This window comes from Vigna unguiculata, chromosome 9 (assembly GCF_004118075.2).
Source record: "Vigna unguiculata cultivar IT97K-499-35 chromosome 9, ASM411807v1, whole genome shotgun sequence".
Taxonomy (NCBI): Eukaryota; Viridiplantae; Streptophyta; class Magnoliopsida; order Fabales; family Fabaceae; genus Vigna; species Vigna unguiculata.
The window spans coordinates 783437-801347 of record NC_040287.1 but is presented as its reverse complement, the minus strand read 5'-3'; the positions used below and the strand labels follow the sequence as shown (position 1 = coordinate 801347).

The 17911-nt window shown below is 30.2% G+C and overlaps 2 protein-coding genes across 2 annotated transcripts; one reads left to right on the top strand and one right to left on the bottom strand.

The window, feature by feature from the left end:
* The first annotated feature begins 764 nt into the window (after positions 1-764).
* LOC114162099 lies at positions 765-4659 on the top strand. Its single transcript, XM_028045875.1, has 8 exons — positions 765-1375; positions 1457-1587; positions 1753-1830; positions 2128-2172; positions 2276-2320; positions 2432-2483; positions 3365-3461; positions 4223-4659. The coding sequence occupies exons 1-8, from the start codon at positions 1120-1122 to the stop codon at positions 4386-4388; spliced, it is 870 nt and encodes a 289-aa protein (XP_027901676.1). The 5' UTR covers positions 765-1119; the 3' UTR covers positions 4389-4659.
* A 496-nt stretch (positions 4660-5155) lies between these two features.
* LOC114163948 lies at positions 5156-9833 on the bottom strand. Its single transcript, XM_028048345.1, has 7 exons — positions 9307-9833; positions 8961-9158; positions 7526-7798; positions 7176-7278; positions 6513-6631; positions 6229-6405; positions 5156-6113 (listed from the first exon to the last, which is right to left on the bottom strand). Exons 1-7 carry the CDS (start codon positions 9610-9612, stop codon positions 5343-5345), a joined length of 1947 nt encoding a protein of 648 aa, XP_027904146.1. The 5' UTR covers positions 9613-9833; the 3' UTR covers positions 5156-5342.
* Between the last annotated feature and the right edge of the window lie 8078 nt (positions 9834-17911).

Here is a 17911-nt window from a genome sequence, read left to right as displayed (position 1 = left end):
CAATTTATTTTTTATAAAAAAATCTGTTAAATAATATTTACATTCAGATATTTTTCTTGTTTTTATGCAGCAATCCTTTTTTTTTTTTCTCTTTCTGTTTTCATGTGGTTATTATATGGGCATAAGATAGGCTTCTGTTTGGTATATCATTCAGGATGTGCAGTTAAAAACTATAAATAATTAACATATTCATTTCATTTTACCAATCCAACTAAGGTTTCTAAACACATTTCAAGTTGCAACTACTTGTCTAACCTTCAAAACAAACCCAAAAGAGCATCAAAATTTGGAAAAATGGATTGAACAATGGGAAGGTATGGTGGTGTCCCATGCCAATTTCCATGCTTCATTTAGCAACAAATGTAGTGGCAAAAATTCCAATCTCTAAATTGAAGTACTAACTACTTAATTTTAAACTTAGTGCAAACTCCTAAGCTAGCATACTTAGTTTGATATGGGTACATTAAAAAAATTATAAAATATTTTATATAGATGCGAAATATTGATAAATAAAGAGACATCCACTATTCCTTATCAATTCATAATGAAGATGATGACTATTACTAATAATACATTTGTGATCATGATTTTGCCTATGTCACAATCAATTATGACAAAAAAATGCAATTAAACTCAAGAAATTTCGATTGTACACAATAAATTGTTAATTATATCATTTTTCAACAAAAAATTTGAAGATTTGGTAAAACATTCTAAATTTTATGATTTATGAACTCGTTTATAAGCCACACCTGTTTCTTAGTTGAACAAGTTGCAACAAATATTTGTTCTTGATCTTCAACAACTTAGGCTTGTCATATTTTTTGGTTAATTGTAGTCTCTACACTTAATGATTGTTTATCAAATGAAAGATTTTTCTCCTAGAATTGATCTTCTAGGCGTTTGTTGATGAAATAATTTGGAATGTGCAGAAATTTTGTTGGTCAAGCTCTAACTTTTAAGTAGCTGTACTAGATCTTAGGGTGAACATGTCATTATGGGTAATGTAATAATTAAATATGCGAATAAATAATCAAGTGTAAGAATTTGTGTCTGAATTGATCAGCTTCTCTACAAATTCTAACTCCGCTTCGAGCTTTTACCAGTCGCTGGTGGACGATGAACATAGCCTCCACCACTGCCTCCATTAACTTCCCCTTCCAACTCTCATCACTCGCCTTTCGCGCGTCCCACCAACGCGCCACTCTCTCACTCTCTTTCGCTCCTCTCTCTGTCTCCAAGACCGCCATGGCCTCCGCCGCTCTCCGATCATCCACTCCGGTCCCCAACGAACTCAACAACGACTCCGACTTCGAATCTCTTCTCTCTCCCGACGGTTACATCTCCATATGCGGCTTCGGCTCTCTTCTCTCCGGTAAACTATCATTACTACCACGTGCACTTTCTCTACTATTACTGTTCCTCTTCATCGACGTAACCGTTCCTTGCTTCGCAGAGAGAAGCGCACGGAGCACTTTCCCTGATTTGGCAAACTTCCGAACCGCACAGTTGAAAAGCTTCCGGCGCGTCTTCGCGCACGTCGCTCCGGTTTTCTTCGAGCGCGGCATTGCAAAGCCCGAAACTATGGTTCGTTATGACAACACCGTAAATCTTACTTCTTCATAGTGTGAGAAGAACAATTGCGCCCATTTTTATTTTATTTTTATTGTGAAATTGAAAATAAAAAAAAAAAAATTGGAAGGGACGTTGGAACTGTGATGCTTATGCTGTGTGTGATGAAAATGTTATTAGGAGATTTCGAGCTTGAGTGTGGAGCCATGTGAAGGAGAAACTCTTGTGGTAACAGTGTTTGAGATCAGAAAATCAGAGGTACTGTATTGAAAACTTTAAATTCTGGATTTGTTGCAGTCGAACTTTCCATGCATCTCGTAATCAGAGAATTGTAGCCATTGGATGAAGATTAGACGGATTTGATCTCGAATGAATGGTTTAAGTTCTATCTACCAAGATAGAATATGAGTTGTCTGATCTTTGTTTAATGATATGATTTGTTGACTGCGTAATGCGCCGAAAATACAGGGAATCTGGCAGTTTCAGATTTAGTGTGTACCAGTTTTTTGTTAGCTTGAGCATTTGAGCTAATATTTTCTGTGGATTAATTTTTAGATTCCAGATTTCATCAAGAGGGAGGTTGAGTTTCGGTTTCTTGCTGTAAGCATCTAGATGCAGAATTTTAGCTTGCTGCTTTTATATTTTGAGTCTTCTGATGTTTGTGTATGTGGTGGCTTGAGATCTTTGGTTGCTTATGTGTTAGGTTCTTCCTGAAACGCTTGATGGCCATGCTTTTGATTTTCCAGCGGTATGTGATGACTATTGTTGTTGTGGCAAAACATGAATTGTCTCTACTCATAAAAGAATGTTGGTTATTTCATTAGCAAATTGGTCATTCGTTGTGGCTTAATTTTTTCAGGTCCTTTGTGCCCGTTACAGTGATGAGGAATTTTTCAACATTAGATGTAAAGGTAATTTTTCATTTGCGTGGTGCTTTTTAAGAGCAAGACGCATGTATTGTTTCGGAAACTTGAAAGACTGTTTCTATCCAAATTATTTTTTCGTGTTTGTGTCCGGCATACTTCATAGTACCTACCTTCTATTCTTAAATCTAACCCCAGAAACTGATTAGAGAGATTACCAACTAATTTCTTGTGAATTGAATAGAGTTCTATTTGCGGAAAAACTAGTGAGGACTTAGATGATCAAAATGGAAAATCTAGTCATTTTATGAAGTTTCAACTGTTCGAACTATTGTTATTGTTTGCATATCAAGCTTTGTTTTCCTTATATATATATATATATATATATATATATATATATATATAAGTAATCACAAGTTATAAAGTTCTTATTAGAGACTTTAATTTTTCTTCATATATATGTTAGAGCATACACTAAACACATTCGTAAAAAGTGAAGAAAAAGGAGAGAGAAGAGATTTGAGTACTTTTTATTTCTTACACATACATCGTATTACTAGTTTGTACAATAACAAGCGGTTAATTAACAGCCTACTAACTACTTAACGAATATAGAACACTAACTGAATTATTTATAACAATACCAGTTTTCTATATTCTGCTTGGTGGGATGTTTACAGTAATCAAAAATATTACTAGACATTCCTCACTATTTCATACCTTTCTGGCTAGGCGGAAAGAAGGGTGCAATGGTTCACTACATTTGATTTTCCTCCAATCATAGCGCTCTAGGTGATTTCTATATTTGGCTTAAAAGAAAAAAATCTGACTGTCTACTTATGCATGCCTTTGTCGTACCTAGATTGTTTCTTTCTTATTTCTTGTCTTTTGTCTTCGTTTATGCATTCTTACATTACTGTTGCATTCAGGAAACAAGGAAATCTATTTTCAGCAATATGGGCGGTGGAATATAGATAAAATTTGGAGAGATGATGTCTTACCTTGTCGGGTTTATCTTCGACACTGGTAAGCACCGGGTGAAAACCCATTTGACATTTTTGTAATGGAAAATGATTTTTTGACTATTAAATTTTGACCACTTTCTCTTATAATTTTAGATGTTATTTTCTAAGTGGTTTTTCATTTTTCATTTTTCTCATTTTCAATCTTCTAAAACCACTTAAAAGATGCACATTATGTTATAAGATAAAGTTGTCAAAATATAGTATTCAAAATATTATAGTTCTTTTGTAATAGATGTTGAACACGGGAAATAGTACAAGGATTATGCTAACTAAGGCACCAGTCAAAGATTTAATCGGTAAAAGAGTTCAGTGGGAAATCACACTGGAGCGTAAAAAAATCTATTTTTTTTATTTCTTAACCAATGTCTCAAGGACTCTTGTTAACATTCTCCGTAGTATAAAATCACCACATTTCATTTAAATTTCTAATTAGCTATCCTCACTGTCAGATGAACTCTACAGAATCATTTATGCAACTGACAGCAATTTAGTTCCTAGTGTGACGATACCTATTGTGTAAATTGGATTGCCTCTTCACACAGGTCATAAATTCACGGGCAACAATGCTCCTCATTATAGTTTCTCTCTACTTGTCAAGTTTTCACATATCCCTTTTCAATTTACTTTCAATGTGAGAAACAAAAGAAATTATTAGTTTTCTCAAAACCATAGTAGAATTGGCGAACAAAGCTTTCCACTATTTAAACCCAGTCTAGAGTTAGATTTGTTGTAAATTAACACTATTTGTGGAACTTTTTGTAGTGTACTAGCAGCAAAGAATCTTGGTGAAACAGCCTACAACAACTTTCTGGATCACACTTATCTTGCTGACCGTAAAACAACCATTCGCGAGTACTTGGCAACAACAGGTTCTGGTATCATGGAAGAGCAGCCCCCTGAATCCCTCAAGCACCGCTATGGCGGTTGATACTTTCAACAACCAATTTTAGCTGCAATGAATATGTCAATGTAAAGTGATGGCAGATGAATGGCTTGATTCTTCAATATAGAAAACTGTACATTCTTTAATAATTGATTCACGATATTCATTCTTCCGATTTGGTGCAAGAGTTGAATATCAAGTCTGAAAACAGCATCAATACAACTGACCCGAACATGTGTGTAAAAGAACATTATTGCTGATGTGTGTAGAAGAACACTATTGCTGAGTACCGTTTCAGTGTTTTCTTGGTTGAGCACATTATTCTTTAACGTCCAAACGTCTTTTTGTTTCAGAAACCATGTGCTTCAATTTCTCATTTTTATGGTAATGTGATGAGTACCAATTTATTACTTCAACATGGTACTGCAGTATTCATGCGGTATGACTCAAGAACTTACGGAATGGATGAAATAGAAAACATTAGTTTACTATAAGCACCATTTCCATCATGATTTTATTGCTAATCCACAATGGTTGTTAGATTTTAGTTAAATATTATATTTAAGATAACGATCCCTTCGTTCTCCTAAAAAAAAAATATGCATTAAGTAATTTGATATCAAGAGATAATCAAGCTTGAATACGAAGTTGACCACATAATGCATGTACATCGTAAACATTGAATACCTGAGCATCATGGTATTAGGTCCCACAGGCCTAAGACAAGTATTCAAGTTAATTTAACTCCTCCAAAACGAGTGAATGCATTGGACAAAAAACTGCATTTCCCGTTTATTAGATGTACAACCTCATTAAATGAACAATAAATACCTCATTAATTTCTCATTTTATACATGTACCTACCATATAAAAGAATCAAATTCATACAACCAAAATTTTTTACAGCATGGCAGTAGCCACCAAGGGTAAAAAAACTGAAATATGTATGTACTCGGTCCACTAACAATTTTGCAATTGCTATTTTGTTTTTTGTTTCCTTTAATTCAAGATATTACAACTGATATCTTTATCTTTCTCTAGTTCTCGTATTAATAGTTCCATCATCTTCTTATACATTGGCATGTAATGATCATTTATCATGGTTCTTGAAAGTCTGAGCTTGCTGTACAGCTCTCTGGGAGTTTCATATAAGCATACATGTTCTTCTATAGGGTCATCAGAATTTGAATTTGAATTTGAATTTGATTCATCCGATGAAGGTACAGGAACAATATGCATGATCCTGCCAGGGGGGTAAAATCGATGGCTATCCAAGTTGTCTGATGTAGTGATTGAACTGCTACTGCATTCTGCAGCAGCATCAACAATTTGACTCTCTTCTTCTGTGATCTCTTTTGCTGCAGCCGCCTCTTCTTCTTGAGCATCAATGTTCATTACATTATCCTGCTTTTGAAGCTCCTTCTCGAGCTCATACCATAATTGGCCTTCTGTTAATTCGTCAACAGCTGTTGCAGTAATGTCTTGATTAGCAGGAAGGAGTGGCTCTTCTTCATCTGTGTCATCATGGCCAGATCCTCCACTTGAGGATGTATTTTCATCCTTAAGCATAGGTTCTACTATTACCTCTTCAGTCATAACAGATTCTGTGTTCCTTGCAGATATTACAGATGCTTCACTTAAATCCTCTGACTTAGAGTTTAATGATGGACCAACATTTCGGCGGCGCGCACTCATGCAAGACCATGATGACAGTGATGACCGAGTTCTGACAACAGCCTCAGCTACACTCTGTGCACGCCTCATCACAACCTGCAATTTAAAACACGATCTCCATCAGATTAAGGATCGGTCCATGTTAAGTGCAGATAGATAACAACAAAATTGACCACTTATTGGATATGACAGAGCTTGAAGTTGAAGTTACCTGTGTGCTACTGGTTACTGGCCACAGAATAGCACCAGCACCAGCCACCCTAGCTCTTGCACTAGAAATAGATGGTAAGCGAGATCCAAGTGCAGTTGCAGATCGGTAGACAACATTCAGGACCTTCGTATGTTCAACCTGATCCCGTAGATCATTCAACCAAGAGGATGCAGTGACCTAGTAAATAAAAAAAAAAAAAAAATCCTTTTAGATAAAACTAGTTTACAAATTAAGTAATGAACATTAATGTTTGTCAAAACCATCTAAAGTCCTAGCTAGCTCACCTCAGATCGGAGATCATCAATGGATGAAGTTGAAAATGTTGGCACCAAATCAGAACCATTTATAATGGTTGTGATAAAGTGTTTTCCTGATTCTGCTAACTCCCATGTCATACAGGCAGCTGCAAAAGAGACAATCATGATACAAACAATTTAGTAATAATGGCTGTATGATGAGACTGGAAAGGATCCCGTGTCAGAGACAATTCAGTGTCTAAAGAAAATTGAGCGAGAAAAATAATCAAACAAGATCATAGACAACAATTGTAGTGAATAAGGATTTTCATAGCAAATGAATATCATGAGATGTGTTACATTCTTCCCTCATCTCTGCTTTTTAGTGTTTATATGAAGAAGTAACTAGACACTATTACATTCTAAAGCAAAATAGGCATGCTTGCTATTAAGTGTTAAACCTGTAACAAAACCATTAACTTTGTGAACAAACAAATCATAAGAAAACCACGTTGACATAATACATCTTATGATGAACAAGAATAATGAACTGAAGTAATGGGAAATCTCTCATTGCCACAAGAAGTTCAGTGAACTTGTAGTCTAGCACACACATACCCAGTCAAGATGATATGAGATGTGAATACAAAACTGCAGAAACTGATAAATAATGTAACATCTTAATTGAATAAAAACTTCGTCAATACATGCCTGGAGCAAAAGTGACACATGTGCTTGAAGAGAACTCTTTCTGCTCTCTAAGAATATAGGTCAATAGCGCAGCAGTACCACCACCAAGTGAGTGCCCAACAACCTATAGAAACATACAATAGGATAACCGTTTAATAAAGATACTTGTACATGTGTATATGCAATAGTCATTAGATAACATTAAAAAGTGAAATACAACTTAAAAATATAGAAAAAAGGAATAGTGTAAGGAACAGAGAAATGAGAGAAAAAAATAGGATCCTATAACAAAGCCATTACCAGTGGATCATAAATTCAGTACGCTAATGTAATGATACAGTTTTTCCAAATCAAATGCTTTAAAACAATACCTTGACTTTGAAGTCTGGAAATTCATCAAGAGCCTTAAGTAAGGTAGGAGTGCAAAGCTTTGCAATCCATCTAGCAGCAGCAACCATGCCACAATGAGCATATCCCAAAACCAAGTTGCTAATCCCACCATCATTTAAAACTGAATGGTGAAAAGGGACTACGGCACCAGTTGCAGCAGTCAGTGTATCCTTTATGCTATGAGTTCCCCGGATTAGTAGAAGTAAACATTTTGATTGTGTATCACGTATAATAGTAAATGCAGGCTTCAGAAGCTGCAAAATATATCATGCCACAGATCATCAAATTGAGAAAAGATTAGGAAAACATGAGGAAATATTAAAAAAGATCACAGTAACTAACACACACACAGAGTAATAGCAGAAGACAGTGTAGATCATATTTTGTAAAACTAATGACTAAAATAGGTGATGGAGTCACAAATATTAACAGAATTTAAACTCAAGTCTACAACTGTTTGTGTGTGTTTCTCTAGATACCAATAACCATCATCTCATACTAACAAAAACATACCCACCTCACTTTTTTCTTATAGGGAATTTATAACATCACAGCTTCGTACAACACAAGTCTCCCTTCCGGGTTCCTTTGGACATTAACAATAAACTTATGATTGCTTTAACAGATTACTCTATATGATAAGCCAAAATTCCAGACTTCTCTAAATACTGACGGTTTACAACAGTGTAGCAGTTGAAAAATTATAGTTGCAATAAACCTATTTGCTAATTGTTAAAGACAAAAGTAAAACTGAAAATCTGAAAAAGGTAGCGTGGCTTTGTATAGTCATTTTGTCTTCAATATACCTTGTTTTATCAGAACATGCACCTTTCCACTACAAAACATGAGTTTTACATATAGATATAATACTGCAGGGGGAAAGGATTCTCTAATGTGACATGTTGAATCGTGTGTAGGTTTCTTGTCTCTATCTCCTTAAGCCACAAGGGGTCTCTTATCTCTTAATGTTTAAAAAAAAAATAGTTTTAAGAAATTTCAAAATGCCCATTACACCACCGGTAATCCAAACTATAGCTCCCTCTTAACTCCAAGAGTCAACAAAACTTTCCCATATAAAACCAAATATGGGGACAAAGATTAAATGGGAAACGTAAGAGCACTTTTTTGTCACCTACAAAGGACCCTAAGAAAAACTTGTGTTTTTGTGGAAATAGTTTTCTTTTAGTATATAAAATATTTACTGAGAACCAATATATAAATACCACGACCTGTGGATTCTATTCATTGTCGTTTCTTCTAAACAATGGTGAGAATGATGCCACTATCTCTAAACTCATCTGAGTGGCTGAGTCAGACTCTCTGTGAGAGCGTGTGGTCTGTTCTACTCCTCTCCGCCACAAACAGAAAGTAATAGAGCAGAGAGAGAGAGAGAGAATGGATAACGACAAAACATACCCCAGCTTTCGGTTTCTGAATGAGCACATCATCAAGGGAAAACCCAGCAGAATCTAAAAACACAGGAAATGGCTTCTTAGAGAAAAGCATACACAAAGTCAAAAGCCTCAACAACTCGTACAGCTCCACAATTATCTCATCCCCTTTGAGCTGCACAGAATCACTCCCAGCATAGACACTTGCAACTGCCAAATTACCCTGCAAAATGCAAACCATTACACACACGCCCATTATTCCCAAAGTCACAATCCCCCAAAAATCCTGCACCTTTCTACATGCCCAGAAACAGAAACCCCTCAATTTCACTTAAAACTTTCAATTTTATTCAGAATCTCATAAAGTTTACCTGCTTGCGCATGAAGTAGTTGATGCCGAAGGCCAAATCGCCGATTGGCCACTTCCCGAAAGTCTCGGAATACGTGAACCTCAGAGTCTCCGACAGCGTTACGATCGACTCCAGCAGCGTCGCCGGAGCCTGCGCCGGCCGCCTCGAAAGCCTTCTCCGGCGCACCGATCTGCTCGATTTCGACACGTCGCTGCCGCCTCCGTGATCCTCGCTGTCCTCCTCCGCCTTCCGCGACAGCCGCCGGCTCAGCACATAATACAGCACCACCGCCGCCCCGGCCGCCGTAGCCATTGTCCCCGCCGCCATGAGCTGCCGGAGATCGGCCACGCGCCGAGTGGACCGTTTCAAGAATCGAAAAGAAGCGACAAGCCACAAATGAGCAGAATTAGGAGGGGGTTTTTTAGGGGAAACAATGGGGTTTGGAAAAAGATTATAAATTTGGGGTTTGAGTTGTGAAATGGGAATCTGTGACAGAAAAAAATAGAGTATTGGGTGTTCTTTCTCTTTATGGGGAAGGTTACCTACTGGTAACACATCATCTGAAAAAACAAGCTTGCTTGGCATACTGTTTGGACATGATTCCCATAATACCCTTTGTTTATTTAGAATATTTGTGGATTTTGGAAGGGTATTAGGGTCAATTATCATTTGCTGCCAGTGCAAATATGTTAAAAACCGTTGAGTTTGAGTTTTGTCAGAGTCTATTATTATCAGAAGAATTAATGCTAAGTTTCTGTTTGATTTGAAAATTGTTTTTATTTGAAATTGTTACTCACCTTTTTTTTTATTATTTGTATGCTAAGGTTGTTAAAGTAAAAATTAAATAGCATACATTTTTTTTAAATTTTAGTAAAAGAGTTACGGAACTTTTTATATTATTTTAACAGTCTATATTGCATAAATTAATTAAAAGTAAGTAAATAATAATATAATAAATAAAGGAGAGAGCAAAATTGGTAAAGGTTAAATCAATGTTATTTTAAATTATAAAAATGCTATATAAACAAATTCAAAAACTAAAATACAACAAGGTACTAAAAGAACTTTATGTTTAGCTTAACGTTTTGGTTAAAAATAGTTACATTAAAATAAGAAATAAAATTAGTTTTATTGATAAAAATGAGTTTTTTTTTTATATTTTCGCAATTTTACATTTTACGATATAATTATTATTTGTTAAATTATCGTTACTTTTATTTATATCTTGTAAAATTGTCAGTCTTTTATTCTTTTTCTTTTTTCTATTCATTGTCATTCTACATATTTTTAATAAAATTATGTCTTTTTTTCTATTCATCCTTAATTATTTTTTTATATTTTCTCCATTCATTTTATTTTATTTTTAATAAATGTACATTTATTTGTATATTAATTTAATAACATTACAATATCATCATCTACTAATATAATATCATGCATATAAAAAAAATACTTACACACTATATACGATAGCGTATTTGTTTACACTCGTATATATAAAAAAGATTTCTCTTTTTATTTTTTTAAAATTTTATCATTTAAAAATTAACTTTTTTTTAAAATTTAACCATTTTTAAATTAAATAAATAAAAATGAAAGAATTATATTTAAATATTTTATACCAAATGAAAGAAATTTATTATATATATTAATGTAGATAAATTGAACTTTGAATATACCATTCCACTTAATTCAATCAATGAATTAAACTCTGTCCATAAAATGAAAAAATTAAGTTTTCCAAAATAAATTGTTCACTTTTACTGATAACGGTTAAAGGCAATTGATAGGAGAATTAAAATTATCAACAAAATTGTTTAACAACTAAAAAAATATATATAGACATGTTTAAGAATAAAAAGTGTGAAACCCTAAAATATTTTGGATTAGAATGTGAAAAAGAAGGAGACGAAGGAAAAAACGGTGCAATATGATTGGTTGGTTGTTGGATCCAACCCAACAATGAGTGTATCATAAAATAATTTCAAATGGGACCACTACACTTTCTTCATTCATCCACTGTTACTATTAATATTAATATTAGTGGCACTTTCTATGATATAAACAAAATATGCAAAAATTTTATGTACCAAGATTTGGTGCTTATTATATTACTTTTGTCTCTCGTAACATCATGTGACTATATAGGATAAGATTAAACAAACAAAAAAGGTAGTGATGTCTCATTTTGTGGTTGGAAATCACTGCAAGCTGAAAATGAGTGGTATTTTGATGTGTATGGAACTAAATAATTCATCCACAAAAAATTACATTAGTTGTTTTTTATATTAAAATGTTACATTATATTTAAACAATTTACTTTCAGTTTTTTAATGAAAAACTATAATAAAAAAAATTAAGCTACTCGTTATGTTATATGTTTTTAGTTTAGGTTTCACTATAGTACTTAATTAATCATTTCAATAATGTAAAATTAATAAAAATTTATTTCTTTTTACAAAAAGAAAAGTTTTTTGTGCAAATATTAAGTAATTAATTGAATAGTTGGTAATGCATAATAATATTTTAATTTAAACATAATATCAATCTTAATATTTTAAAAAATGTGTAATGATAAAAATTAAATGACACTGCTATGAAATTAATTTTTCTTATTCTCTTGTAACGTTTTTTCTTTAATAAGTTTGAGGAGATGTATCTGAAGTTGGCAATGGCAGAAATATTTTTGTTTTGAAGTTCTCCGTGCAAAATGTGTAAAGTGTGAATGTAAAATTGGGACCACTACATAAAATACTATTTTCAGAATTTTATGTACGTATTCACCTACGAGTACCTTTATTTTAGTATGTACTAGTTTGATACTGTGTCGGTGTGCAGGAAAAAAATAATTAAAAGAATAATATGTTACATGCATGTTTCGTTTCGTTTCACTTTGAAATCTCCATGTACCGTAATGTAATTGGGCCTTAATTAAGTCACATTAAATCCAAAGTTCACGTAGAAAACTAAAAATATAGGTCAAATGTAAGATAAGTTTCTTAGGACTTACTCTCATATTTATTAAAATATTAATTACTATTGTTGACGAATCATTGTTGACTTAAATATTAAAATCTCTTTAGCAGGTACACCGATTGACATAAACAACAAAACGAGTGACAGGAGAACCGAACAGACGAATTGTGCGAGAAATCAAAAACGGACAAATTGTTTAAGTAGAAGTTAGCCTCCTACGCTTGAAACACCCGATAATCAATTTCTAAAATCAATTCATGTTAATAAATTATTTAGATGCACCCAAAATCAATTTCCAAAATCAATTAAGATGGCAAATTCACATCAAATAGAAGCAATTTTTTTTAGCTTCTCCATCAACCAAAACCAATTTTCTTCCATAAAGTAGAATCAATTCTCCCAAGTGTTTCCAAACACACAATTAATTAGGTTAACTTAATTAATAACAATTAATGACATGAGAACAATATATATTGAAAATAGTTAAATATTATAAATTGAAGTTAATGTTTGAAAGTATGAGTTTAATTATGGTAATAAATGAGAAGGTTGAGCAACGAATAAGTTAAAGACTCATAAATATGTCTTAAGGTTTTGGATTGAAGGTATTGTGAATCCCTTCAATGTGGATTTGATTATGTTTCATTAATATTGTATCTCTTGAGTAATCATTTCTCAAGAAATTCATCATTAATATCAGAGCAGATGGTTGGTGTTGTGACAGGCTTAGACAAACCCTTGTATTGAAAGTCTTTCACCGAGAAGTTAGGCAAGTGTGTCCTATTGAATTGAATAGTTGTACAAATAAAAACTGTCAAGTTGAATGATTGTACAAATAAAGAATACTTGTGGTTAGCTTGAAGGAAATATGTCAATGTGGAAATTGAACACCATATAAAAATGAAGACACATAAACTAATTTTCTTGAAATTTTAAGTTAAAAGTGATATCAATTCTTTTAATATTCAACTATAAACAATATTAATAGGAAATAGTCCGTTCTTGAATTTAATAGATAATATTTTATTTGTTATAACAAAATTTATTTTTAAAATAGAAAACATATGACAAACAGATTAAAACTTCACGAGCAATGACATGAATTTCACTTTTCTTACAGACAACCTAGTCTCATTGTAAAGACTATTAGTTAATCAATACCACACAATAACATTACAACATTACAACATTACAGAAGCTCCTACCTTCAATAACATTAGTAAAGCTTCCTTTCTATATTCATTCTCTTACTTTCTCTTTTATTTTATTTTACATCTACCAAACCTAATGTATTATATTCACATGCAAAATAAAAAATCTATACAAAAAATCTATACTCATATCATATAATTTTCATTATTATCAATAATATAAAATTGAAGACAATTACTAAAATAATAACATAATCATAAAAATGACGACTAACAGTAACACAACTATTAGGATTATTAGTTTCTTATTAATTTAAATTTTATTTAATAAATACTTTAACACTTTAATGATTAAATTTTAATTTTAATTCTTACATATTTTAATTTTAACAATGTGTCATTTTTAAATTTAATTAAATAGTTTTTATTAATTGTTAAGGATAGTTTCATATATAGTTGTCATTTTTAATTTTAACTTTGCGGCTTACTATCTATTTGTAAAATGAGTAATGAAATTATGTAACTTGGTTAGTTAAGTTATTTGTCAAAACTAGCTAGTTAGATTCTTTTTTAATCTATAGACAGATTGTTTCAATTATAATTTTTTAATTTTAGTTATTCTACTGTTTTTCATAGCGTATATTGTACTATTAATGTTATATTGTATTTTAAAATATTTTCAGTCCAGTTACAAATTAAACAAAAATAATATATACTTAAGCAGAAGTATATTAATTAGTATATTGTTTTAAATAATTAGTTAAACATATACTTATTCAAAAGTAATGATAAGAAATAAGATAAAGCTAACGTTATCCATTTTTTAAGTATAGTATTAAATTAATTGAATAATTATTATAAAAGTATAATAGTTACAAAAATAGTACAATATAAATAAGAATGATGAAAGAAAATAAATAAAATCAATAGATAAATAAATAACTCACTTTATCTAACTTTATCTAGAAAGAGTTACGAAGAATTTTAACATATATTTGAAAGATAAAAAATAATAAATATAAAAAAAGTTGGAAGTTAGAAAATAAAGTTTTGATAAACGTTATTTTAAGTCGTGTCCAAACAATCACGGATTTGAAAATGGGATCCAATTACTATACAAAACCTTTTTTTTTTTTTAAACCGGTGAGAAATAATAAAGACGGTCGTACAGAACATTAAATGACTTAATAACTATTAAATTTTACAAAAATTTATAAATAATTATAATATTAAATAAATTTTAATTTTGATAATTTCTAATACAATTTTACTTTAAGTAGAGAAAAAAATTGTTTATAATTTCATAAAAAATAATTAAAAAACAATAAAATAATTGTAACGTACCATTAAAATAATTAAATAATAAAATTTAATGTCCTTCCGCTCAACATTTTAGATTTAATAAGAAAAAGCGTTTTAAAAATACTTTTCACAAACATACCCTTATTATGGGCGAAATAATTATAATGATCTCCAATATTAAAATTAAAAAGAAAAAAACGATGATAACTAATATAATATTAATTTTTTAAAGTAAAGTTATTTAATAAATTTTATATTATTTGATATATGAAACTGCATTAATTATTTTTGTTATAAAAATTATTGTATAAAGTTTTAGATTTAATTTATTTTAATCTTACCGTATTATATTCCTTTAAATGAAAATAATGTTATAATATTCATATTTTTAATGTAATTTTATTTAATTATATTATTACAATTACTTTAAAATTATTTTATTGTTTGATAACTTTAATGTTTTTTTGTGAATAAATAAATGATCAATTAATACGGTATGCCATTTATGAACATTTTTAAAAATTAAAATTATACTAATAATTATTGATATCAGAATTTATTTAATATGACGTTTAATTGTAAACTTAATACTTATTAGTTATACTTTTACTAAGTTAAAATTTTGCTAATAAACAATGGATTAAATTGGTGAAAATCAATGTATGAACATGTTTAAACTGGTGACTTAATTTATGTTTTATAATTTTGAAATTAATTTAAACTTTTTAAATAAATAAAGTTTATATTTATTAATATTTAAAATAACAATAATATATATATATATATATATATATATATTTATTTATTGTGTTGTCAATTATTTTCTTTTAAATATCAGTTTATATTTTATGTCATATTTTAATATAATTTTATAGTGTATTAGTTTTTATTTTTTATACACAAAAGTATAAAATTATATTAAAATATGACATAAAATATAATGAGTAGTTATATACATTTTTTATAATGAGTAGTTATTTGAATTAAAAAAAGTAATTAATAAAATGATAAAATTTAATTTTTTTTTGTTATGAATAGTTATTTAAGTTTTAAAAATAGTAACTAAGAGATAAAATTGGAGGATACCGAAGAGTGTATCTTCACTCAATATATAGTTATAGATTTTATTAGACTTTTGTATTTATTTTGTGTGATAAAAATAAAATCCAATGATATTTTATACATATTAGTTAATTATTATTTATTAAAATTAATTCACGATCACAATCAAATTATTGAACCTTGAATCAATGTCTTGCTTCAGTGATTGATCTAATTTTTTAAAATATTACAAACATCTCTAAAATTATTAAAAAAAAAAAACTTTACCAAACATAATTTATTAGAGTAAAAATGTTTTTCATATAGGAAAAAAAGTTAAAAAAAAAACTAACGGAAAAATCGTGGCAAACATATCCTCAATTTGAAACATTCAAGATACAAATAATTCATAATTTAAAAGCTTTTCTGAATCCAAGAAAAGGGAGTTGTACTTGGAATCAATGATTAATTTCAACAGTTTATGTGGAGACACATGAAATGTTGGACTATGATTGTTTAATTATTAATAGAGAAATGATTTTCCTGAACGTTTTATTTTATTTAGAAATTAACAGATTCCATATATTCATCAATGTCAACATATATTATTGATTCAAAAGAGTTCTCAAAAAGATAGTTAAAAACAACCTACTAACAATATGTTAATATTAAAAGAGACATAAATTGAAATATTATTTACACTTTTTTTCTCTGAAAACATTTTCCTTATCATTAAATTCACCTTTGATACCGATATAAAGTCATAAAGTGTTGAACCAACCATTCTTAATGCATTCAAAGTGTAGGTCAAACTTGTGCTTTTTTATATCTTTAAAGTTGTTTTCATAGGTAATACATATACCTCTCTTTTACCTTTAACCATTATATCTAATATTACCAAATCACACCCACATCTTTTCAATCATTAATCATCATAGGTCGTTTAGGAGTTTAAGTTTAAATTTAAATTTTACCTTCAGCAAAAATAAAGAAGTATCATATAAAAAAAAATCATAAATTCATCCCTTTAAAGTTTTGAGTTAGATATGACGTAAATATTTTATATATAAGTTAGACTCAAATTTAGATTCTCTGCTAAATTTTTTGGTATTGTTTCTCTATTGTGTCTTCATAATATACTGATTATCACTAATTTTAATATTTTAAAATATATTAAAAAGATATTTAAAATGTTAATATAATGTATTTTTAATGTTCAACAAATAATAAAAAAAAAAGAGTAGAGAATTTAGACTCATATCATATTATTGTTAAAAGAATGGTTTGATCGATAGTGTAATTCATAAACTACTTGAAAAGTAGAATTGACATGTTATGTCCTGAAATGGAAGTTTGTTCTAACAAAAAACTAGTAATAGTGAAAGGCTTTTGTCTTCATGGAAAATTGGGAAAATCACCTTCAACCAGGAACAACTAAAGTCTCTACATAAATCTTAGTTTCAAACATTTTCTTTTTAACAAAATCTCTTTTGTTAGGTAAAGTTTATGTAGGGTTTTTATTTTTCATTTAGTAGGTCTCATTCTCAACTTAATCAAATTCATGTGTCTCAACCAGTAAAAAGTAATATAGGTACCTAAAACCAGAAATTTTATATACTATATTTTCTGGTTTTAGGTACCTATATTTTCATCCATGCTATATTGCTAATATGGGTTTCTAAGTTTTCTCTATAGACTCAAATAATGAATTGTTAGACCAAAAAGGAATCTTTGAAAAGTCCAAATAATTTCATTATTTACACCATAGTTCATGACAGAGAAAAATACTCTGGTTGAGGTCTCTGCTAAACTTAGCCCTTCACCTAATTTTGTAAAATTAAAACTCAAAATAAGAACTTTAAAATAAAACGTTTGTGTTAGTTATAAAATCGATTCGTTAAACGTATATTTACATTAATTTAAACCACAAATCTTGCATTACACCATGAGTATGATATATACGTTTATTCATATTGCATCATTCGGGCATAATCAAAGTAAGATTTTTAACAATATCAGTTACTTGATTGGTGTTACTCTATTTTCATATGCAGGATGTGTTATTGGTTGAAACTTGCAACAAATAGCCATGGAAACAGAAAACTAGTGTGCTTTATTCCATTTTAAATGATTTTGAATTGAATTGAATACCACAG